Source organism: Nelumbo nucifera, chromosome 4 (genome assembly GCF_055504915.1).
Source record: "Nelumbo nucifera cultivar China Antique chromosome 4, China Antique-T2T, whole genome shotgun sequence".
Lineage (NCBI taxonomy): Eukaryota > Viridiplantae > Streptophyta > Magnoliopsida > Proteales > Nelumbonaceae > Nelumbo > Nelumbo nucifera.
The window spans coordinates 76,186,605-76,210,850 of record NC_142652.1 but is presented as its reverse complement, the minus strand read 5'-3'; the positions used below and the strand labels follow the sequence as shown (position 1 = coordinate 76,210,850).

Here is a 24,246-nt window from a genome sequence, read left to right as displayed (position 1 = left end):
GTGACGAACATGGCTATCCTCTGTGGACTGAAAGCTCGCCTTGCACGAGCTAAAGGGTTGTGGGTGGATGAGCTACCTAGTGCCCTTTGGGCTTACCGGACTACCATCAAGACCATGACCGACGAGACGTCCTTTAACCTCATATACGGGACAGAAGTCGTGATCCCGACAGAGATTGAAGTACCGACATTGTGGCTCAAAGCTTATAACGAAGAGACAAATGACGACGAGCTCAGAACTAACTTGGACCTCGTCGAGGAGGTATGCGATCTGGCTCACATTCGAACTGCAGCTTACCAGCAGCGAGTAGCTCAGTATAATAACGCCCGGGTCAGGAAGCAACTACTCCGAGTCGGCAACCTGGTCCTCCATAAGGTAATGGTACATGATCCCGATGTGGGTAAGCTCGGTCCGAATTGGAAAGGTCCTTACCAGGTGCGATGGGTATTCAGAGAGGGAACTTATGAGCTCGAGACCATGGAAGGGAAATAGGTACCTCGAGCTTAGAACATTGACAACCTAAGGAGATACTACCTGTAAACCTCAACGCATGCAAAAACGACTAAGTCCATAGGATCACCGAGCTGATCCTATGGATGATGAACTAGAGAGAGGACCTTAAGTCACTCCTAGAAGCCTAAGGGCTATGGTGCCAAACAGACAAGAGACCTCCGCACGATATAAGACCTATTTGCCTCTTCGACTGGGTAGAGAAGTCCTAGTCACCTCTTCGGCATAGGTAGCTTAAGACCTGGTCTTCTCTTCGGCACGAGCTTATTAAAACCTAGTCGTTTTGGCATGGGCAAGGCGAAGTATCCCGGGCATAGATAGGTCGGGCATGTATCCTATAGTGTCTGTTCACCCCGGCGTACAATAACGATTAGACTATTCCTATTCAAGTCGATCTCGCTAGTTTGGGAGTAATCTATATTTAGAAAATTTTTGCACCTATTTGGTTTAGCTCGCCAAATCGGGAGTAATCTATACTCAGAAAAATTTTGCTCCTATTTGGTTTCGCTCGCCAGCTCGGGAGTAATCTACACTTAGAAAAATTTTGCTCCTATTTGGTTTAGCTCGCCAGTTCGGGAGAAATATACACTTGGAAAATTTTGCACACATAAAGTTTTGCAAAATATTTGTATTCCATTGATAAAACACTTCGAGTACATAGTAACAAAAAAAATTACAACTGTTTAGCCGAGCTTGGAGGCTCGGGACATCAAATATTTACAAAGGGGGGTCCAAGAAAAGAGGCATCAGTCAATTCGGGGCTCATCATCCCTAGTAGAGGCGTCAACGGGCAGATCAGTCTCCATGTGGTTTTCAGTGGCATTAGCTCCCTCTCCCTCTCCCGCTGTCTCATCGTCGAGAAGGTCGTCGTCGCTCTCCTCCTCGAAGTCCGGGTCCTTAGCGTCTTCGATGGCCATCTCCTTAGTGATCTTGAATGTTGTGATGGCATTGAGGTCGAGGTGGGGAAATTCACGTCGGGTCAACCATCTACTGAGCTTAAACCCCTTGCGGTAGCCCACTATCACAGCCTCGACCAACTTCTCGCGGTACTCCACCGAAGACTTATATTCCTTGATAGCCTTGGCTTTGGCTTCCTCCACCGCCTGGAGCAAAATTTCAGTCCACTCCTTCACCAACGCCTCGAGGTTCTCGTTCTCGATCTTCAGAGTCACCTCGCACTCCTCTAATTGCTTCTTCTCCACTTCGAGCTCCTTCTTCTCCACTATTAGCAGAGTTAATAGCTCCTTCTTGTCTCGTGCATCAATCTTTAGCTGGTTGATCTCGTTGCGAGCTAAGTTGAGATCAGAGTGGGCATTTCGGGAGGACTCCTCGGCTTCGAGAGCTCACTTTAAGTTTACCTCGGACTGGTAGGCCAGGGCATGGATCGAGGAATTTACCTGCCAAAAGAAGAAAACATGTATAAGTATAAAGAAAATCTAAGTATAAAGTAGCCTAAAGGTTAAGTACGTACCATCATGCAGTGTGTGGCTGCTCTAGCCCCGAGCTGAGCGACCGGTAAGTTAGCCCAATGAGCACCTCCTCGGAGAACACCGCATCCTTGATTTTAAGGAGGCCGAACTTCGGAGTCAAAATGCTCCGAGCAGAAGTATCGATACTCGACAAAGTGGTGGTCACCTACACGGGCTGGGGCTCAGAGGATGTGGTCTCCTCGGGCACGCGAGGCAGAGTAGCCTTGCCTTGGTCCTCCTTAACTAAGTCGATCATGGGAGGCTATTCAACAACTAGTGGATACTCAGGGACGGAGGCGCCGACGTCGGAGGTGGTGGTCTCGGTGTGGAGGCGAGCCTTCTTGGAGGCCCTCTTCTTCTTCTTCCCCTTCTGCATGCTCCCAAAGAGCTCATCGGCGGGGATATCAGCCATGACAATTGCAAAAAGATGACGAACCATGTTAGATACGACATCAAAGTAAAACAAAACAAAGAAAAAGAAAAGTACAACAGTTGGCGACCTACCAGGAGGACTTAGACCGGCTTGTACGAGCTTCTCCTCCCGTGTTTTTAGGTCCAATCTAATGCTAGGTCCTGGATGGCTGCCCTCCAATGGGTCGGGAACGGCCATCCCTCAGTGTTACGGACCACGAAGTAGCATCTCTTCCAGGCCGGGACTTTGTTTGGGAGCTCGTGCAACAACTTATACCTAAGGCGAGGAGACATATAATAACTTTGCCTATGCTCGATTAGAGAACAGGTCGAGTTCTTCTTGATGGAAAGGATCGAAGAGAAGATGTCGAGATTTAAAGGTCGGCTGTAATCGTGGAAAAGGGAAATGGTACATACGATGTTACGGATGGAGTTCAGATGTAGCTGGTCTATGGCAATGTCAAAGAACTTAATGAGTTTGACTATGAAAGGGTGCTCCTCGAAGACCATGAGCTCGTCATGACCATGATCCCAAGGAAAGTTGCCTAAGGGAATACTATATACTAAGTTATTGGGGAGTCTGTACCGAGCTACTAAAGCCAAAAGCCTATCCGCTGTCATTGTATACGGACTGAAGCTGTCGGGCAGACGACCTCAGTGTGAGGCACACACCGACTTGTCGAAGGCTTCTTGCTCTCACTGAGGTGAGTCCACCTCGGATGGATTGAAGTCCACATCCTGTGTCGAAGTTCCCACCTCAACAGGATGAGGCTCCGTAGTCTGTGCCGAGGTACCCATCTCGGCCCTAGTGGACTCACCGCTCCCATCTAAAAGGCTATCTAAGCTAAGACTAGACATGCTAATGGAAAGGACAATGGAATCAAAAGCAAAGGAAGATGAACTCACCGAAAGAATACCGAAGAAAGCAAGACGACCTCGGACCTAGGAATAGCTTACACCGAGCTAGGATACTTGAACGCGACCTCAAGGACTTTGGATTCACGATTTGTGGCGAAGAAAATGGGCCCTTCGACCCTTATTTATAGCCAGTATATCTACAAATCAACAACCGAGATCTGCACGATCCAATGGCTCCTAGGAAAATTGACTGCACGCTACCCGAGGTTGAAATCAGTTGAGAACGCGTTTTGACGTCCACGGAGTTTATAATCAGCTTGACGTCCGCTCGTACCTGATACGCGATCTGGGTCACTTCCTGGTTGAGCCAAACGGTTGAACGGGTCCAACCAAAGGTCCACCCTCTATACCACCTAAACTTCGTGCCAAATCCACCTGGGCTCATCATGAACTCCCCGCACGGGGTCAGGACCCCTGGCACAACGAGTGGGGGGCAATTGATGAGAGGTAATTTGGCACGACCTAGTAAGTAGAGGTTGTTAGACAGTTTTGTATGCCCTTAGCTTCAATTAGAATGATGTACTTTATGAGTTTATTGTAAATGAATAAAAGTGCATATTTGATTCATGTCCCCTTGGCATGTTTCTGTATACCTTAAACTGGACACTTAATGAGACTCGTGTTAGTTTAGAATGTTCACAGCCAGTGGGTCGGTCTGGGGAGACCTATCCTGACAAGGCTGACACTGTGGTGCCACCAAGTCGGTTGGGGTGGCCTGTCTCAGCTGCCAGGGTGAGACCCTAGGCACATACAGTGTAGGATTAATTGAATCTATGAACTGGACCAGATTTCCAGTATTGCCCTGGACCTTGGAGATTGATGGGCAAAACTGGAAAGTTACACCCGACCCCTAGACTCGACTATGATACTGCACTAGGTGTCGGATTGGGCTGTCTTTGATATACCATTCAGTGAGATCCTTAGCGGGGGTCAAAACCTGGGTATGTTGGGACAGTCCGAGAATTCATCTGAGTGGGTGATCATAGTGGCAGGATCAACCCCTTTGTCGGACAAAGGTAATGATCGGGGATGCACTCTCACTGATGGAAACCAAGACTGCCGGCAGCCGATTTCAATCATTGAGATTTGTTTTGCAAAATATATTTTATATAAGATATAAAAGTATATATATTATGGTTTCTAAAAGGTTTGCAAGAAGGTTTTAATTCCCGGGATCCATATAAGTAGAGAGTGCAACACTGTTCCTTGCAGCCGAGGGAGAGGTCCTCTCTTGTTGGGCAGTGTATGATCATTATGGGCTGGGAGGTTAAGTGTAAGACCATTGAGGATAAGCCCATAGTCCCTGGGTGTTACAAGGTGGCTTGGCCCATGGACCACTTAGGGTAAGTGTTGGGCCCATAGAGCCCATTTGATGGGTTTTCGGGGGTGCACTGTCCATGACAGTGTATTCGGTCAGGCCTTGTAACAAAGGTTGGGCCGAACCCATATGGCTGATGTGTAGATCAATGCTTGGGTCCCACGCCATACAAGGAAGCCCAACTGGGCAGCAGTTAGGAAGGTTAGGTGAGCACATAAGCTTAATGGGCCTAAAGCCCATTTCGAACTGGGCTATTTTATTAATTAATAATGGGGTGAATTCTGAGATGGATTAGCAGATAGGATAGGGTCTTGACCCTATCCACTCATAGAGTCCAAATCTGAATGTGATTCAGATCTAGAAACCTCCTAATGAGATTAGGAGAATTCTAATCTAATCTACAGATAAGATAAGGGTTTATCCTATCACCTAAAAGAGGTCTTATCCAAATATGATTTGGATAAGCAGCTCCTAATTGGATTAGGAGCTGATCTTTTAGGTTAACAAAAGAAGGAAGGGGCGGCAGCTTTTTAAAAAACACACAATCAGATTTTCTTGAGTGCTGAAATCACAAGAAGATAGAATTCTGCACCCTGCGAATACTCTCTTGCCACCGCCCTGTTCTTGCCGCCCAGTTTGCCAGTTCGGTCTCCAGTTGTGGGAGAAGTCAAGATTCGATCTTGACATCATTTCTTTGAGAAAGAATTGATAGGAAGCTGTGCTCACGTGCCATCCTACTGATTCTTGCGAAGGACAGAGTTCTTGGAAAAGAACACTGCTGATTCTGCTCCATCCTGCACTGCGCCATCTTTAGTGGGAGCAGTCTTTGGATCCTTCCTTGGGCGTGAACACCTTCGTTGGGAGATACTATTTCTCCGTATCAAGTATAATCCTCTCCTACTCCTTTTTTTTCAGATCTGGTTCAGTTTATGGTTCAAGAATGATCCTTGACGTCCACAGAGTTTATAATCGGCTTGACGTCCGCTCGTACCTGATATGCGATCTGGGTCACTTCTTGGTTGAGCCAAACAGTTGAACAGGTCCAACCAAAGGTCCGCCCTCTGTACCACCTAAACTTTGTGCCAAAATCCACCTGGGCTCATCATGAACTCCCTGCACGGGGTCAGGACCCCTGGCACGAGGAGTGGGGGGCAATTGATGAGAGGTAATTTGGCACGACCTAGTAAGTAGAGGTCACGTGGACGCGATCTACCAGTAGGATGACAACTCAACAAGAGGAGCCTAGACAGATTTCAGAGCTTGGGTGTTCGGTCACCTCGGTACAAAAGCACCTCGGCACCTAAGCCAATTTGGGGTCCAGGGACCGAAGTGACACGTAATCGACTCCAGAAGCTTCTCAATGGACTTCGAACCTCCCGGGATCACGCCGCGTAACGGCAGGCCTTATCCTCTCCCCACCCAGATCGGGCGGTAACGATAAACTTCATTGATTGATACGTTACTCCTCGTTTAAAGCGGAAATGGATTTCATCTATTTAGGCCAAAGATCCTGTAACCGTTTCGTGAGGCTTACGGCAGCTCAGCTATATAAGGGCATCAACCCCTCCAGGGCCCAGGTATGCATGATTATTTACATTCAAGCTCTCTAGCATTCAAGCTTTTAGCTCACAACCACAGCAAGAATACTAACTTAAGCATCGAAGTGACCTCACTAGATCATCCACCCCGGTCTCTCTGATCCTTATTTTGTAGTTTGATCTAGCTCGCCACGTGAGCAATGTCTAGACAACCTTTCAGCTAGGAGCTTCTAGATTGTGCTTCATCAATATATATATATATATATATATATTGCAAACTTTTTGGTGAAATTTGAATATATTCCTAGATATAGAAATTAAAGGTTTTGGTTGAATGGTAAGTTTTAGTTTTATAAAAAAAAACATAATATAAAGTAAACCAAATAATCATTAATAGTCTAAGAATATATAAGGAATGAAGTATAAAAAGAAATGTTTAAATACATGCAGTATGAGGATATAAAAAGAAATGTTTAAATACATAAACAAACTTTGATTTGAAAGTATAGGGTAGTTCCTTGTTGCACGTGAAAGTTTGGGCCCTTGAGTGTCATTACCCCTAAAGTATGATAGTTTCCTATAAATTTCCAATAAAATATAAATTTTAAGCACAATTAAAGTAAAGAATTGAAACTTCAACTCTAATTTTCTACTACAGTTCTTTGATAAATTCAAAGAAGATAAATACAAATTTGGCATTGTGGTTAATTTTAGTTTAAAAATGTTCAGTATATAATCCTCGGTCTTAACTTGAAAACAATAAAAAAGTGAATTCCAAAGAATGGAATTATGTCAAGTTGGTTTCTTAAAAAAATAAATGAGGAATGAAAAGTGATAAAATGGTTCTCAAGGGATTTCATAAAACATCTTAAAGAATTTTCCACAATTTTCCCTTTCTCAATTATTTTATCCTACATAAACTAAACACAACTTTAGCTCTTCGATACCGCCATGCTTATTCACAAGTCGCAACTCACATTGGATCGAGGAGGTCAGTTAGGGATGGCAATTTCTACCCTACCCGGTGGGTATCCACACTACCCACCCCGACGATGTGGTGTTTTTGCTTGAAGGATGGGTTTCGGGGTAGGGTGGGTTTAGGGTATACCTGATCTTTCCCGACCCTTGTATTGTTGGATGGCAAATAAATTTTATGTACTAGGTGTTAAGTTTAATAATATTTTGAATTTTATATGAAGTATAATTGATTGTTTGTGTTTTTTATATGCATTAATCAAATAATTGAAAATTGTGTTATTTATTTATCTTATTTTACTTATTTATAGGTTACATATAACAAGAAATAATAGGAATTTAGATATAAGTTCTAAACCCAACCCACCCTACCCTTGAATGCGGGGAGGGTAGGGTTAGGGAGGGTTTTGCATTTTTATATGTGGTGAGGGTTTGGATTATCAAAATACAACTTGATACGGGCTTTGGGTGGGTATGGGTTGGAAGGTTTAGGGAGGTGGATAGGGTCTGGAATTTACAAAACACTCGCTACACTCCCTAGACCTACTCCATTGCCATCCCTAAGGTTAGTAGAGTGGTGTTATAAATTAGGCCTGTTTATCAAACTGATGAAACCAACAACCTAATTCAACTCAACCCAAGATGGTCGATTTTTTAATAATTTCGGTCGACTTCGATTCAGCTATTATGCTAACTCGAGAAGTTGGGTTGGTTTTGATTTGGCCATTTCTAAATTGATCAAAACCAATCCAACCATAAATACATATTAATATTTTAAAATTAAAAATTTTTAATATCGGAAAATAAACAATTTCCAATATTTTTTAATTTAAAATATTTTATATTATAAAAATTTTTTTAATTTACTTTTTAATAATATTGTTGCATTTTTTAAAATTTAAATCTTTTGAACTGATCGATCAAACCAAAAACTAATCAAAATCAATACAATTTGAATTAGCCAATTTTCACTAATGATCGATCGATAACCAATTCTCCACCCCGACAAATCGGTTCAATTGACGAAATAGCCTTCAACTGAACCACACTGACTCGTGAACACAAAACAACTACCAACTTCTGATCAAGGCATCGTTCTCAGTATCTATATATTAAAACAAGAAAGTCTAGAAATTTTCTCATTTTTTTTGAATTTTTAATTTTTTAATCCATGTTATTTTTGAAACTACCAATTAGAAACTCTACTTTCCCCATAAAACTCTTCCTAAAATCTCTCTCTCTCTCTCTCTCTCTCTCTCTCTCTCTCTCCCACACGTTCCAATAACCTAAATAATCTACTATCCTAAAATTTCTCCTAAACAACCTCCCCCACTATCTCAAACTTTCTCTTAAGTTATTTATAATTTAGTAGAGAGTTTCTCTCCTAGATTATCTCTAATTCTTATTTATCTTTTCCCCCACTTTTTATCTACATTTATGTAAAGAAAGTTTGAATTAAAAAATTAAGAATTATTTAAATATTCTAATAAAATTATATAACAACTTTAAAATATTTATTAAAAAGACAAAAATAATTATAATTGATTTAACAATATTCATATTATTAATAATTATATATTTTTACAAAACTCATCACGAAATTATATACAAACAATATAAATTATGATTTTCTGGATTATTCAACATAAATATTATTCAAATATATCTAGCATTAAAAATGATATATTATTTAAATATTTAAATAACTAAATATCTTAAATAACAAAATATTAAAATTAATATTTTAAATAGTTATTGAATAATTTTCAATTATAATAACTAGATTAAGATTTTAAATATTTAGTTAAATAACTAAATATTTTAAACAATGAAATATTTAACATAACTTGGTTTTAGATAGTTAAAATAACAAAATTATGTATTAATAGTACTATAATTTTATGGATTATTAAATTCAACAAGTAATTAATATTTTAAAATTAAATAATGATATTATTTCTATAAATAAATAATATTGTAAATACCTAATTTCATTTATACCAATTAATAATTCTAGAAAATAACTTTCAAAAAAATTAATGTTTATTAATAATAATTTTAAAAACTTAATCTATATTTATTATATATTTATATATACTAAAATTAATATTTATTATATTTTAGTAATTACTTATTATTTTTTTGATAATTATATTTTTCAATAATTATGTATAAATCTTTTTTTCATTTTGTTATTTAATAGAAAATTTTCAATAATTATTGGAGTTTAAACTATTGCTATTTAGCTTTTTAAATTTAATTTATTGTGTATTTTCGATATAAATTTTTAATAATTATTGAAGATTAAACTATTGTTCACGGGTTGGTTCGATTTAGTTGTAGGTTGTTTGGCCAACCAAATCGACGTGGTCAGGTTGGGGAGTTGGTCACTCAGGTTATATCGATTTGGGTCAATTTTTGATTTCGTCGGTCGATTCAAAAGATTTAAAAATTAAGTTTAAATTTAAAATATTACAATGGCATTATTAAAAAATAAATTTAAAAATTAAATTTATGATATAAAATATTTTAGCTTAAGAAATATTGGCATTTTCCCACTTTCCTATATTAAAAAATATATTTAAAATATAAAATATTAATATATATCTATGGTCGGGTCGTTCAATTTTAGTTAGTTTACAAATGGCCAAAGTGAAACTGATCCAACCCAGTCAAGTTGGGAAATTGTTGAACCAAAGCTGACTGAAAATACTAAAAATCGGGTTGGTCAGTTTCATTAGTTTGATTAGGAATGGCAATGGGGTGGGGTGGGGATGAGGAGCCTCTCCCCGTCCTCGTCCCCGTGAAAATCCCTTCCCCTCTAATGGGGGCAAAGTTATCCCCATCCCCGTCTCCATGGGGATCCCCATCCTCGTAGGGGTCCCTACTCCTCGTGATTATTTATAATGTCAATCATTATGTTTTTTATTTTTTAGTTTATTTAAAAAATATAAATAAAATAATTAAAATTTATAATCCTACTAGAAAAGATTTAAACATATTCAACCATATTTTTAAAAATATTAACATATAGATGTATGTGTATGTATATACATATATAAACGTATGCGTATATATACATATATATTAGTGGGGATCCCATGGGATGGGGATTGGGCTTCCCGTGGGTAGGGAGTGCTCTCCCCGTCCCCACACCGTCCCCGCCAACAAGGATGAAAATTTTCCTATCTCCATTCCCACCTCATTCAGGCAGATCCCCACAAGGATAAGGGAAATAGGGAAAATTGCCATTCCTAAATTTGATAAATAACCATATTTAAATTTATTATTATTTTTTTATATTGTAAAAAATTATTAAAAATAGTATATGAAATATAAATAATTATTAATTATTATATAAAACAATCATATACTCTTACATGTTTCTATTGTTTATTTTAACTTAACAAATCCCCGCTAATATAGCGGTATAGTTAGGGGTGTCAATGGACCGGTTTTGGGTTGGACTCCATCCAAATCAAAATCCATTTGGACGGATTGGATGGACCAATAAGACATATTGAATTTGGATGGATTGGACAGACCAATATGACATATTGGATTGGACCTGGTCCGTCTATAATGAATTTATATTGGATTGAGCCAATATCTGGTCCCTTGATAGAAGATAAGAACATAGGTGTCAATAGACTAGGTTTGAGTTGAAACCAATCTAAATTAACAGTAATTTGAACAGATTGGACAGTCTCTGGACTGATCCAAAATAGTCCAAAATATTCATTGGACTGGATTGGACCATGTCCATTTATAATGGACTAACATTGGACCGGATCGGATTGGACCAAATCCAGTCCAAGTATAACCCACCTTTCACTAGCGGTATAGTCCACCTTTCACCAAAGCCCCATATGATATCAAGCAGATCGGGCGGCTAGGAGCTCTTGCACGGACGAGTCAGATTCTCTTAACAACATCGCTCGAAACATCCTCAATTCTCAAAGTAGAACGAGGCTAGGCCACGGCTTTCGACTTTCGAGTTTCGACCTTATTTCCCCTCCGTCGTTTCCCCAGTCGGACACCGCCATAATAACTGGCCGGAAAAACCGCGATTCACTGGCTGGATAGAAACTTGAAACTTGAAAGGTTAGCTCTCTCTCTCTCGTTCGTTTTTTCCCCTAGGCTTTTCACTACTTGTTTCGTTCTAGTACTTCAGAACCGAAGTTCAAGAAGGAGAATCGAGCAACCATCTATCTTATACCCTACTCTGTCTGTTACTGCTGTTGTCCAATAGGACGGTATTTTTTAACACTCCTCCTAACACTCAGCATTCAAATCTATCGCTAGGAGTAATCCCTCGTAGTCTCGCTGCCTCTCCGGTTCAAAGGAGACCTTACCTTCTCTTGCATCACTTCTTTCTGTACTTGCCTCTAGGAGTTGAATTACAATGATTTGGATATATATTCTTTAGCTTCTTCAAGTCGAATAATCTTATCAGTGAAACCTCGAAATTTCTCCTTGGTTTCTTTTGTTTGTTGAAAGAACAACTTCCTGTTTTGGAATGTTTGGTTTCTTATTTATTTTCTGACAAGTAAGATGAACAAGCTATTCTCCTTTTAACAAATGCTGTTGGTGTTTTTTCTATTAGAAATCCTAATGGAAATTCTATTGGTTTTTTCCTTGTCAGCTTTCAGAAAGTCTTCAATGGCACTTCATTGCTGATAACTGGACATTGATACTAATTCCTGCAATTCGGATTGAAAACGGCTAGGCATGGCAACGCAAATGGATTCCCAGGAACCTTCGAGCATCCAAGTACTTACTTTTTCCTTTTCTTATGAAACTTTAATTCTTATTTGCTGTGTTAAGTTGTATTACGCGAGTTAGAACTTACTCCAAATGTTCTTTATAATTTTTCTTATTTTTAAGTCAAAGGGAAAAGAGAAATATGATCTTTCCAAGTCGATGGAGAAACTACAAATTGAGGAATCTTCCTCTGGTCAAGCGGGCAGTTTGTCAACTAATTTCAAACGGAAACCAGTTATTGTCATTGTTGTTGGAATGGCAGGCACGTCATTTACATTTCTTAACTTCTAATTCTCTCCCGAATTTATGACACCGATGGAGTTTATTAAATAACCGTATTATTTAGTGCTAAAAGAGTTGAGCATGGATTTGGGGTTATCTCAGGGAGTGGAAAAACGACTTTTCTTCATCGGTTGGTTTGCCATACACAAGCTTCAAATCTTCGGGGATACGTATTAAACCTTGACCCTGCTGTTATGACACTTCCTTTTGGTGCAAACATTGATATAAGAGACACTGTTCGGTACAAGGAAGTAATGAAGCAGTTCAATCTTGGACCTAATGGGGGAATACTCACATCGTTAAACTTGTTTTCTACCAAGTTTGATGAGGTAGGGCTTTGCTAATATGAGGTTTTATTCTGTTCTATAATATTTCTTTCTTTAGGTCAATAGGCTTCTTTCTAATCTTGATCCGGCTCAACTCTGCCATACTTGTAGTACTCATTTTTTTGTGCTATTTTTATGCGCCTATACAGAAGATTTCATGCATCAAAACTTGATGCCAGTGCATCATAGTTGTCAAGGACTCAAGGTGACACCTAGGCAACAAGGCACACTTTGAGGCTTGCCTCACCTAATCACCGATCTGTTTTGTACTTTCCATTATAAAATACTTTTTTATTCTTTATGTTTTGAGATTTAATTATAAAATAGACATTATTAAACTAAAATATTCATTTTGTGTGTTTATATACTAATTTCTTTTCATTATTTTCTTATTTGTTAGGGTTTAATCAACACAAACATTGCTAACTGTTTTGTCTAATCAACCCCCAAAGACTTAATAACCTGAACCAATAAGGAAGAACTTAAAATTTTGTCTAATCAACACATTTTCTTCTTCCATATATATTCTTCTTCTTCTTCTACATTTTCTTTTTCTTTTTTCTTTTCCTCTAACAAAAATAAGGGTTGAGCCCCTATATTTTTTTGAATTTTATTTTCCTTCTTTTTCTTCTCATGAATATGTTGATTTTCTATACTTTAACATGAACTTTATAATTTTCTTATGAAAATTATGAATAATTATTAAGGAAATATAATTATGGTACCTAGGGAACTACCCTAGGACCTATGTTTTTTACATAAAAAATCCATTGGCAATGCCGAGGCACCCACCTAGGTGACTTAGGTGACAAGGTGCCCCACGTTGCCTAGCCTCACCTTGGTGCCTTGAAAACTATGCGGTGCATCCATTTTATCAGGAAAAAGAGATTTTGATAGATGTTTATATAGTGAGAAGGGGCCTTAGTGTTCTTTATTTCTTTTAAGTAGTATTTAGAAATTATGTTTCTTAGTTATGGGCCTTCTTTTATTTTCTTTAATCATTTCTTTAGTGCTGGCCACCCCATTAAGGGCATCCAAGTAATTGTACTCAGACTTAGAATTATTAATAAAAGTGATGAAAGGGGCTAGAGAGAGAGGTTCGAATTCTTCTTTTCTCTCTTCCCTTCTTTTATTCTTCCACAACCTATTGTTGAAACTTCTTTCTTCTTCTCTCTTTTCTTCTTTTCTTGCATTATCTGAATTACTGTAGGTGTAATTTTCAACTGTTTGAAATGAGATCTTTAGATTGGATACTATAGAAGCACTGGGGGTTTTAGAATTTTGGTACAAGAGATCCATCTGTCTGGGTTCTAACTCTACATCCTTGTCAAAACCATTGGGTCAAGACAGAAGCTGTGTGGAATTCCTAATGCATATTTCTATCCCTTGCAAAAATGTGTTTAAGTTTTATTAGTGAGTGTCTAATTTCAGGTTATATCAGTTATTGAGAAGCGAGCAGATCAGCTTGATTATGTTCTTGTGGACACTCCTGGTCAAATTGAGATTTTCACATGGTCAGCTTCTGGAGCAATAATTACTGAGGCTTTTGCTTCAACTTTTCCTACAGTTATTACATATGTGGTTGATACCCCTCGTTCAGCAAGCCCGGTTACTTTCATGAGTAACATGCTTTATGCATGCAGCATACTCTACAAAACACGTTTGCCTCTGATTTTGGCTTTTAACAAGACAGACATTGCCAAACATGAGTTTGCTCTGGAGGTATGGCTTGCTTAATAATTTGATTGAATATGTCTAATGCTAATTTATCATCTACTGAGCACCAACTGTGGCAACAGAAAGCATCATGGTTATATGTTTGTGGTTATTGACCCTGGAAATGTTCTTTCATAGGCATAATTTGATGATTATATATATATTTCTGATAATTGGTGAAGAGATGTATCATGTTTTTATATCAAATAAAATATAGGGGACATGCCCCAAAATAGAAAAGGCATTGCATGAACAATAAGTTAGAACAACAAGTCACAGAGATATTACACAAATACACCTATACTCCCCTATGCATCAGAAGATGAACTAAGCAAAATATCCTCCTGTCTCTAAAATGATAGAATGAAAAGCCTTCAAAGTCCTTGGGGGGTTAGCATCCATTGTCAACATCCTAATAATCCTACTCCTACCAATAAAGATACCAGTTACAACTCTGTTCTCTTTAAGAAATGTGAGATTTTAGTTCTTAACAAATGCACCAACATAAGGCAAAAGGAAGTTCTAGAGAATGGGTCCCCTAGCACAAAAAAAATCCCACACTAGTCATGATGAAATTAGCTTGGAATATCCTTGGGGCATCTGTTTTATCCTAAACAAAATGAGACTAGATGAAAAGAGTGTGTTGGCATTGCAAAGGGAGATAACAAATTGATTTCTCTTCCTGTTAAGAAAATCTACATTTGTTTTTAATACCACTTCCCCTAGAGATCGGATGATTAATAGTGAGAGTTTGTCTAAACCCTAAAGCTGTTTTTAATACCACTTCCCCTTAGAATGGATATGAGCCTCTCATACCCACTTCCATAATAAACTCTCAGCAGTAGAACCCAGGATAGGGTTATAGAATGACCAAGTGTCAATGCTCTTGCTATCCGCTTTTGGATACGTCAAGCTCCAAAGTGATTGGCTTTAGCTTAGGCACTATAGTAATGAAATCAATGTACCAGCCCTTCAATGATTAACATTTCGTTGGAGACATGGTATGCAAACCACATTATTGTTATGACAATCTTTGATTGTGGCAACCTGATACTAAGCAATGTTGAGAAGTCTTGGCAATTTAAGGTGCAAAAATCAGTCCCCTACCCAGCAAACAAAAGAAAATTTGGGAGATTTCAGATGGTGCAATTTATTTGATAAAGTCATCTCTAAGACTCTTAACCTGCATGATACCTTTCCAAACATCTGTCTCACAAGACATTGACTGGTAATGGCTCACAATCAAGTGTAGATCTCCATATTTTCTGCATATTGGGATGTGATGCAGGAGTTGAAGAATCAAAATTGGAATTTTATGAAAATTTATGTATTTCTGTATTTTTGGACAGTAGGGGTATTTTTGTCATTTTGTAATTTTTTGTGGGGTCCATTGATAGGGTTTAATTTGTATAGTTACAGTTTGTTTATGTTTAAAAATTCAGAGTCATTGCATAAGTAGGACTAGAGTTATTGAGTCTTCTTTGAATTGAAATAGGATATGACAACTTAGTTTGAGTCCTACTCGGATTATTGAGTCTAATAGTTTGACTCCTAAGACTATTATGAGTCTAACAGTTTGACTCCTAGGATTATTATAAGTTTAGAGTCTATAAATATGTATGGACGTTTTACACAAAGGCAATGAAGTTTATTGAGTTTTCTTCAGCTTATGCTAGCTATGGTGAGTGATTCCCATGCCCTAGAGTGATTCTAGGCACCCTGTGAGTGATTCCAGGTATTTTCTCTCTTCTTTCTCTCCCTATTTTCTCTCTTATTCCTTCAAGAAACCATTACAGCCATCAACAGCCATAAAATTCTGATCCAAGAAGACCATTCACATTCTCTAAGGACTAGAACTGAGCTGGTCCTACAGCAGGATGTGTTAAATGTTCTCAAGCCCAGACCTCTCTCTCTCTCTCTTATTTGCTGTACACATTTGTGAGGAGAACATCATCTGGTGACATGTCCTCAAATGTTTACAGAAAAGGAGAGAGGTTTTGTTGGATTGAGACCCGTTTACCTAATATTGCCCTAGAACCAACCCTTGCACCACTTTTATTTTCAAAGGAAAACCTTATAATACTAAAGTTCCCACTTATCCATCAGGGGACATTCCTAGACATTTCAAATTGCTTCAAGTTCCATCTGAGAATATGCCTCGAGGTTATTCTGATAGGGCCACAGACACTAAATTGTATCCAATTGTTCTGATCTTCTATGGTATTACGCAGCATAATCACCCCCCCCCCCCCCCAAAAAAAAAAAAATAAATAAATAAATAAATAAAAAGCTCCAAATTTTCAATTGGATACCTCCAGAACCAGCTTGCATCATAAAAGTCTCCCATGGGTTCAAATTGATTGTAGAACTATCCATCTACAGTACTTTTTCTCCCAACTGATAGAAAAAAAGTACCTTTTCTCCCACAGTACCTATTGCAGACCTCCCTTTTTGTTTCTTGTCGGCAATGTTGCATGGAGTCTTCTGTGTCTGTTTCAGACATGTGTCTGGTTCCGACACTTCATGGATTCTTCAATGACACTTTTGTCACTTTATCCTTGCTTATTCAACACAAGTTAGCAGCTAATAGACACAATTAATGTCATCTTTTTTCTATAAAATGTTATTAACAAAGATAATCAAAGAGAATGTCGAGGTTTGGTCTCCCCCAATAAATGGTTGGAAGAAACTGAATTTTGATAGGAGCTGTTTGGGTAACCCAGGCCCCTCAGGTATTGGGGGGGGGTCATTAGGGATGAAGCGGGAAGATAATTGCTTTATACTCTGGCCCTGCGGAGCAGGGTGATGTGGCAAGATCAGAGTTTTTGGCTGCAGTGTTTGGGGTTGAGAAGGCAAAAGAACTGGGTATTAGTAGGCTGATTATTGAGGGAGACTCTAAAACTGTGGTTAAGTGGCTGGTTAAGAGGGAGGGGGTGGCATGGCATTTGAGGAATGATTTCAGAAAATACAAATGGTTACCACAGGACATGTTAATCTGAGTGAAATGGGTGAGGAGGACTGCTAATAGCTTGGCAAATAGCTTAGCCAAGCAAAGGGTACATAGAGCACATATGTTTTGGCCTTTTGGGCTCAAATGTAGTACTGAACTGGGACAGCTTCTATAGCTGGTTTATTTTACAACTTCTTGTTGTAATCATGTTTTTCTCATAATTAATGAAATCTTTTCTGTGTTGCTGATCAAAAAAAAAAAAAGTTTATGGCTTTTCTAGGGTTGGGTGCTACCACCTCACCCACATTTACTTTTTTTTTTTTTTATTTCTTATTTTGATCAATAAAATTCTTTTTTTTTTCTACTGTAAAAAATGACTTTCATATTGATGAGTAACATGATTTGATATACTCCAGCATGAGCTACTCTCTCCCCTTTCCTGCAAGGTCCACTCCAGTTGATGTATCTCATTTACCTTCTTGGATTTCATTGTTCAGGAGTAGCTGTTGCCTCCACTCTGCCACGTGTATTTCTCATCTTGATTTCCATAAATAAAACCATGGCTCCTTTTGTGTGCCCATAAAGGATATTCCTAACAACTTGCCAACCACCGAAATGTTTTCTCAATCCAGGCTGAGGCCACCACTCTTTCATCAACTGCAGTAGAATTCTGCAGTTCAACCTCCTCTGCCCATATTCTGGTTGTTTTTTCTTTTTCTTTTCTTTTTTTGATGAATGAGATGAGCTTTTATTAAACTTCAAGAAAAGGCTTTACAAGCATCCCTTAGAGAGGCACGAGATGCTACATCTCTGTAAAAGCAAAGAAATTACAATGGAGCCCAAAACAATAAATCCCTATTTACCCCTTGCTTAGCCAAAGCATCCGCCATCCCATTTGCAGATCTCCTCACCCATTGTATCCTGAGATTCATGTTCCTAGTAAGCCACTTAAACTTCTTCATTTCATTCCTGTAGCACCAGATTTTAGAGTCCGGGTTCTTTAGCCACCCCACCACCACTTCTGAATCCCCTTCTATCACCACATTTGCTAGATGTAACTCATTGGCAATCTGCACCCCTTGTAATGCTGCCAACAACTCTGCTTTGAGAGAGTCACCCAAACCCACAGGGCCGGAAAACAAAGCTGTAAGTTTATCTTCCGAATCTCTTAATACCCCTCCTATACCAGTGGGTTCTGGATTACCTTGACTGCTCCCATCAAAATTCAGTTTAACAAAGCCTTCTGTTGGAGGTAACCAAGGAATCACCACACTTTCCTTTCTTGAAGAACTTTTGGCAATTAATTCCCAATTCCTGCAGACATCATCAAAGGAGAATTGGGAGAACAACTCCAAAGTCTTATCCAATGGATTACCCTGACCATTGCACAATTCCTAACAGCTTCTTTGCTTCTCTCTTTTTCTGAGAATACTCTAGCATTCCTCTCTTCCCATATAGTCCACTCCAAGGTTTCTCTAACACATCTCCACATTATTCTTCCCCTTTTTTGGGCCATGTAAGCAAGGAGGGGTTGGATAGCATATTAACCTCTGATGGTGAGGTCCATCTGCACCCAAACAAAGAGAAAAACTAAAGCCAAATCTCTACAACAAAAGGGCAAGAGATAAGTAAGTGATGGCAACTCTCATTATTGGATTTACACAACATACACCAGTTAGGAGAGAGACAAGAATTAGGCCTTCTGATTGTTCTCTCATTTTCAGTAGCATCTTCTGTTTGGAGTGCAAGGAACAACGCCCTATGGCCTCTAAGCATTGACTGCAGTAAAATAAATTAAACCTCTTCTTCCACCAAACCTCTTCATACACTAGTACACTACCAGTGCCTCTGAGTTTCCATTCCCATTTGGTACTTATCCTTTTCTGGGATCTTCATCTCTGTTGTTGGATCAGACACTTTATCACCCGTTTGCAACACTTCAATCTCTCTCATTCTTTCCTGATTACACCATATAAAGAACCAATTTAGAAGATTCAGGGAGTTATCTGAAACATGCAGGATTTTCACAAACTTGATGGTCAAAAGACTTACGGTGTCTCATCTTCTCTAACCAGCCGCTAGAGTATGGTCTTATGTGGTTCCATTTTTCCTATGGGCTCTTTTGTGTTGAGATTAATTGTTGGGATCAAACATTTTTGAGACATCATCAAGGAACCAACATAATGATCATTACCTACTCATCCTTATCTTTAAACCTAGCATGTCTGACCCTAGGTTGGGGTGAACTGGTGTTGGACTTAGACAGTGGACCATGATCTGGTTCTTTGCTTGAAGGGTATGCCTTCCCTCAAGGTTCATTCTCTGTACAGGATTATACAATTTCCACCTTTTCTTCCACAGTTGCCCTTTACCTTTTCTCCTCGGCCATTAAGTGTCTAATGGTAAGTTCTCTTATGACTGCCTTCAAACTGTCAATAGATCCTACCTAATGTTGTAATTTGAGTTTTGAAATGTCTTGTCAGCTAGCACTTTATGTGCTTTATGGTTTGAAAACGATACTAACCAATCATGCATACAGAACCTCACAAAGATTAAAAATGAAGAAAAAGGATAAATAAGGAGAACCAATTTCCGCAGCATGCTACTCCTCTTTCATCCATTTAAACAAATAAAAAATCTCAGACTTTGTATTGGGGAATGTGTATCTGAACTCTGCTTAATTTCTTATTGCATGGTTTTTTATCTATTTAAACTAATATTACTTTTCAACTTTCTAAATCTTGAAGATATTCTATCAATACTTTATGATTTTCCTTATTATTTTATAGTTCTTATGGATTTTAAGAAAGTAAAAGTTCATGTGCCCAAATGTTTAAAAGGATCCTGAGCACATGATTGTGAAAACTTGTTTTTTAGGGTATTTGTATGGTTGTACTTCTAGTTCTTGGTTAGAACTCTTGCTGACTATCCTTTAGCAAGGAGGAAGAGAGTGAATTCTTTAATGACCACAAGACTGCAAAAGAAGTTTTTCAAGAGGGAATTCTTTTGCATCTGTTGGTATTGTTTCAAAATCTCATGGTATTGGTGCCTCAGCTGCTATTTGGCTCCTGTCTGCAACTTCAGCTTATGTGGCACAGTGCAGCAGCCACAAATGTGCAAATGTTAGTTAAGTGCTGTGACACTGTGAAATCAAAGTAAGAATTGAGACTCCCCGGCTTTCTCATGAATCATTACATTTATATGGTTTGACAGTATAAATTGTGTTCCCATTGGAAAAAAAACATCTCTTCCCTGTGTGTAAATATTATGGGCCCAGGCGTAGGATCTCGTCACGGGTCGGTCCACGAGGAGAACCTCTAGTTTCCCCTTGCCCCTCCTTTTGCGTGCAGACCCTATCGTGGCGACCTAAGGGGTGATTTGTCCAAGAGATCACCCTAACTCTCCTCAACTCTTCTCTTGACTGAAATTCTTGGATGCCTTTATTCAATAATAGTGGCTCCTTAAATAGGAGATTACAAGAGTCCTGCTCTTAGGGAGACTCCTTGCTGAATAAGGAGACCTCCAACTCTATCTTGATAAGATAAGACTGATAAGATAAGATAAGTCTCTCTTAATCCTAATTTAATAAGATAAGATAATCTAATCTACTAACTTAATAAGATAAGATAAGAATAACAAGATAGTCTAATCTAATCTGCTGAATGGATAAGACTGTTGCTGCCGAATTGGATAGGATGAGAATACCGGATCATTGCTGCTGCTGCTCCCAATACGCGTCCACATCAGTAAAGCTAGTAGGGTTATGCATATATCCTTTTATTACCTTTGAGGCTTTGAATATCTTACAGAATCTCTGGAACACATATGTACCATCTTTGTTTGCATCCCAAACTCTGTTAATTAGGCCTTTAAACATTTGTGTAAAAGAGTTTATTTCATTGGGGTTGAACCACCACCCAGGTCCTGAACCAAATCATATAATCCTTGTGAACATTACCTGGATACCTCTTCAAGCCTAGCACACCAGTATTGTATCTTTGACAATAAAAAAAGTGTCATACCCAGTAAGTATTGTACACAATACTGGATGCTGCATGGATACTTCTGGATTTCTCTAAAACATTCACACTTAAAAAATGTAAAGTGGTGTGTTTTAAGTTTTAACAAGTTATATCATAAAAATATCTAAACATGTTAAGACATTTAATTAAATTTGGAAAGAGATGAGTCTTGAAAAATGGAATTAGATTAAAAAATTAGATATAAAATCATGATGTAAGTGTATTATTGCATAGGATACCTGTACCGGTGTACCCGTATCTATGTTAAGGATTTTGGGAAGTGGAGAGTCATATACTCATTTCCCGTGTCCATATCCAGGTTTCCATGTCTGGGTATCATATTCAGATATTTCAGGAACAGAAAAGGGGGCTAGAGGACTTTATTCAACTTCAGTACCATAACATGGCCATCGCCTACCTGTTTTCTTTTCTGCTTCGGAATAATCTCTCAACAATTCAAACATCTATCTCTCTTGATCTGAGATATTTTTTGTGTTATTCATGTCTCGTTCTGTAAATTCCCAGCCATCTACAATGGTCTGTTTTTCTTAAGCAACACAGAAACATCTAAATTATTATAAATACAGCAGAATTACATGGGTCAGTATTTAATTATCTTGTGTTCGTGCACCATTCCTATTTCTTCTCTTAGATTTCTGGGGTTATATGCTCCATTTCTATTTCTATTGAGATGAAACATATGCTTTTTTTTTTGAAGTTTATCACATTATAGGATTTCATTTCAGCCTCAGGTTCAATTATTTATAGAAGTAATAAGGGAAAGGTTGGGACCTTGGTTATTGAAGCAGATTTAAGTAATGCGATTAGGTGGATTAAAATTGTATGTGGGGTCCATTTCCCCTTCCTATTATACTAATGAGATTAGGGAGATCATGGCACCTATCTTGATTACAGATAAGGTGGATGGATCAAACTTGTCAAGTTGCATGCAGAAGGGGCTGTTTCTATATAGCAACAGCTTTATGCCTTTTTCAGTTTTGTGGAGGGGGCTGTTGTATGCATCTGGTCATCAGATTTCTTTAACATATTAATACAGTACAATCTTGTTACCCTCTTCTAGAGTAGTAAATTTTCCACTATATAGTGCGCATACATGGATGCAGGTGGATCTTCTCTCTATTTCTTTTTGTCCTTTTATGTTACTTGTTTTATATGAATAATTGTTTTTTTTTTTTTCAATTATGTATTATGTTCACCTCAACTGTGGGTTGCGGAAACAGTGGATGGAAGACTTTGAGGTATTTCATGCTGCCTTAGAGTCTGACAACTCATACACATCGACCCTGACAAGGAGCCTCTCTCTTGTGCTTGACGAGTTCTATAAAAATCTCCGTTCTGTTGGAGTTTCTGCAGTTTCAGGTGCTGGAATGGAAGCCTTCTTTAAGGTCATTGAAGCTAGTGCTAACGACTACATGGATACTTACAAGTACTGCCTACAAGACATCTTTTGCTTCCTCTTTAAAGTTACGACTGTAAATATTTATCATTTTGTCTGAATCTGAATTTGAACCTGATCTGATTAAGGTGATCCAAATTCAATCTGTTTATAATTGGACTGACTATGGTTCCATTGCAATCTGATCTGGTATCTAATCCAATGATATTTGAACATTTATGTTTCTTCTAATGGATACAAAAAAAAAAAAGAAAAAAAAGTTTATATTTATCTAGTTGTAAAGCTGGTTTAAATGTTGTATGTTTACTAAAGAGTCATAGGTTAAAGTCTAAAATGGCCATTGCCCAATCTTGGTCCCAGCTTTCGGGGTCTTGGGAGGGAAGGACTTGATATGGACTTAACCTTTGACACTTTGTTTTTGCTCTGTACAAGTATTTTCCTGTCATTGTATCCATGATATGATATCAAATTTATTTTTAGTTTAATTTATTAATGATATTTAATATCTGAATCCCATCCAAGAAATATAATGGATCTAAGGGTAAGATTTGATTCGAATTCAATTTCACATTCAAATATTAATGGATCAAGTTTGGGTCTAGGTACAGCCAAGTCAAATCTGATCCATTTGCAGTTGCAGCCATACTTGGCAGTTAAAATAGGGAATTTGATTTGGATGGGCCTGGCTTCTTTTTCCGTTATCTGATTTTGGATATATTGTGAACTTGTTTGAATTTATCTGTGTTTTCAGGGCTGATCTTGATAAGAGACGGGCAGATAAACAACGGTTAGAAGAAGAGCGGCGGCGAGAAAACATGGATAAACTGAGGAAGGACATGGAGAAGTCTCAAGGACAAACAGTGGTGTTGAGTACAGGTTTGAAGGACAAGGATAGTAGTAGTAAGACCATTTTGGATGAAGATGGGGAAGGAGAAGAGGAAGACGAGGAAGATGATTATGAGAGGTTCACCGAGGAGGAAGATGAAATTGATGAGGGTGAAGATGAAGAGGTCGCCAGGTTCTCCTAACTGCGATTTCCTTGATGTAGCCTCTTGAAGTAACACCTGCACACAAGAACCTTTAAGCAATACTTGATGGTTCAAAGAGTTGGACTATTTGCCCATATTGAGTTGGATTTGATATTTGCTGGATGTTTTTTGTGCTGGCAACTTGTTTATATTGGACATTGATCAGGTGTCTTTGTATGTTTCCGATGCAAATTTTTTGTTCCATCGTCCATGTTCTTATTGTAAAAGCTAAGTCATCTTGGAATCCTTTTATGATTGATGATCCCGGAGAGCAGGTTCCTGGGGTCGGTTGGAGTGGCTGGACGAGGAACGCCATCCCTTTCCCCGTTCCTGTTTTTAATGAAAATGGGTCTTATGAAACGATAGATTTTGAGGGTGTTTAGTTCCGTTAATTCAGTAAACATTTTGTACTTGTGTGATTGTAAAACCGAGAAAAATAATTAATGAAGGCGTTTATGACACATATGCATCATTAGGCACCACATCAGCAAAATGCCAATAAACTCTTACCCGTTTCAGGAAGCTCCAAAATGAAACTTTCTGAAATGGGAGAGGTGTACAGAAACCGAAGTTTGCAAAATACACAAATGCAATTAATGAGG

General features: G+C 38.4%; 2 protein-coding genes across 4 annotated transcripts; both read left to right on the top strand.

Annotated features, from left to right (window-relative positions):
• The first annotated feature begins 9 nt into the window (after positions 1-9).
• LOC148800745 (uncharacterized) lies at positions 10-492 on the top strand. The gene has a single exon (XM_088903832.1). The coding sequence runs from the start codon at positions 10-12 to the stop codon at positions 490-492; it is 483 nt and encodes a 160-aa protein (XP_088759958.1).
• Positions 493-11,043: 10,551 nt separating this feature from the next.
• LOC104605028 (GPN-loop GTPase QQT2-like) lies at positions 11,044-23,990 on the top strand. 3 transcript variants are annotated; one of them, XM_010269621.2, is made up of 7 exons: positions 11,044-11,243; positions 11,785-11,912; positions 12,027-12,165; positions 12,288-12,514; positions 13,943-14,233; positions 22,441-22,646; positions 23,368-23,990. In XM_010269621.2, the coding sequence occupies exons 2-7, from the start codon at positions 11,871-11,873 to the stop codon at positions 23,642-23,644; spliced, it is 1,182 nt and encodes a 393-aa protein (XP_010267923.1). In that variant the 5' UTR covers positions 11,044-11,243; positions 11,785-11,870; the 3' UTR covers positions 23,645-23,990. The 3 variants fall into 3 exon arrangements, with proteins under 3 accessions (XP_010267923.1, XP_088759389.1, XP_019054599.1); XM_088903263.1 differs by having other exon boundaries at positions 12,027-12,169; positions 12,292-12,514; XM_019199054.2 differs by having other exon boundaries at positions 22,441-22,683; positions 23,368-23,855.
• Positions 23,991-24,246: the final 256 nt, after the last annotated feature.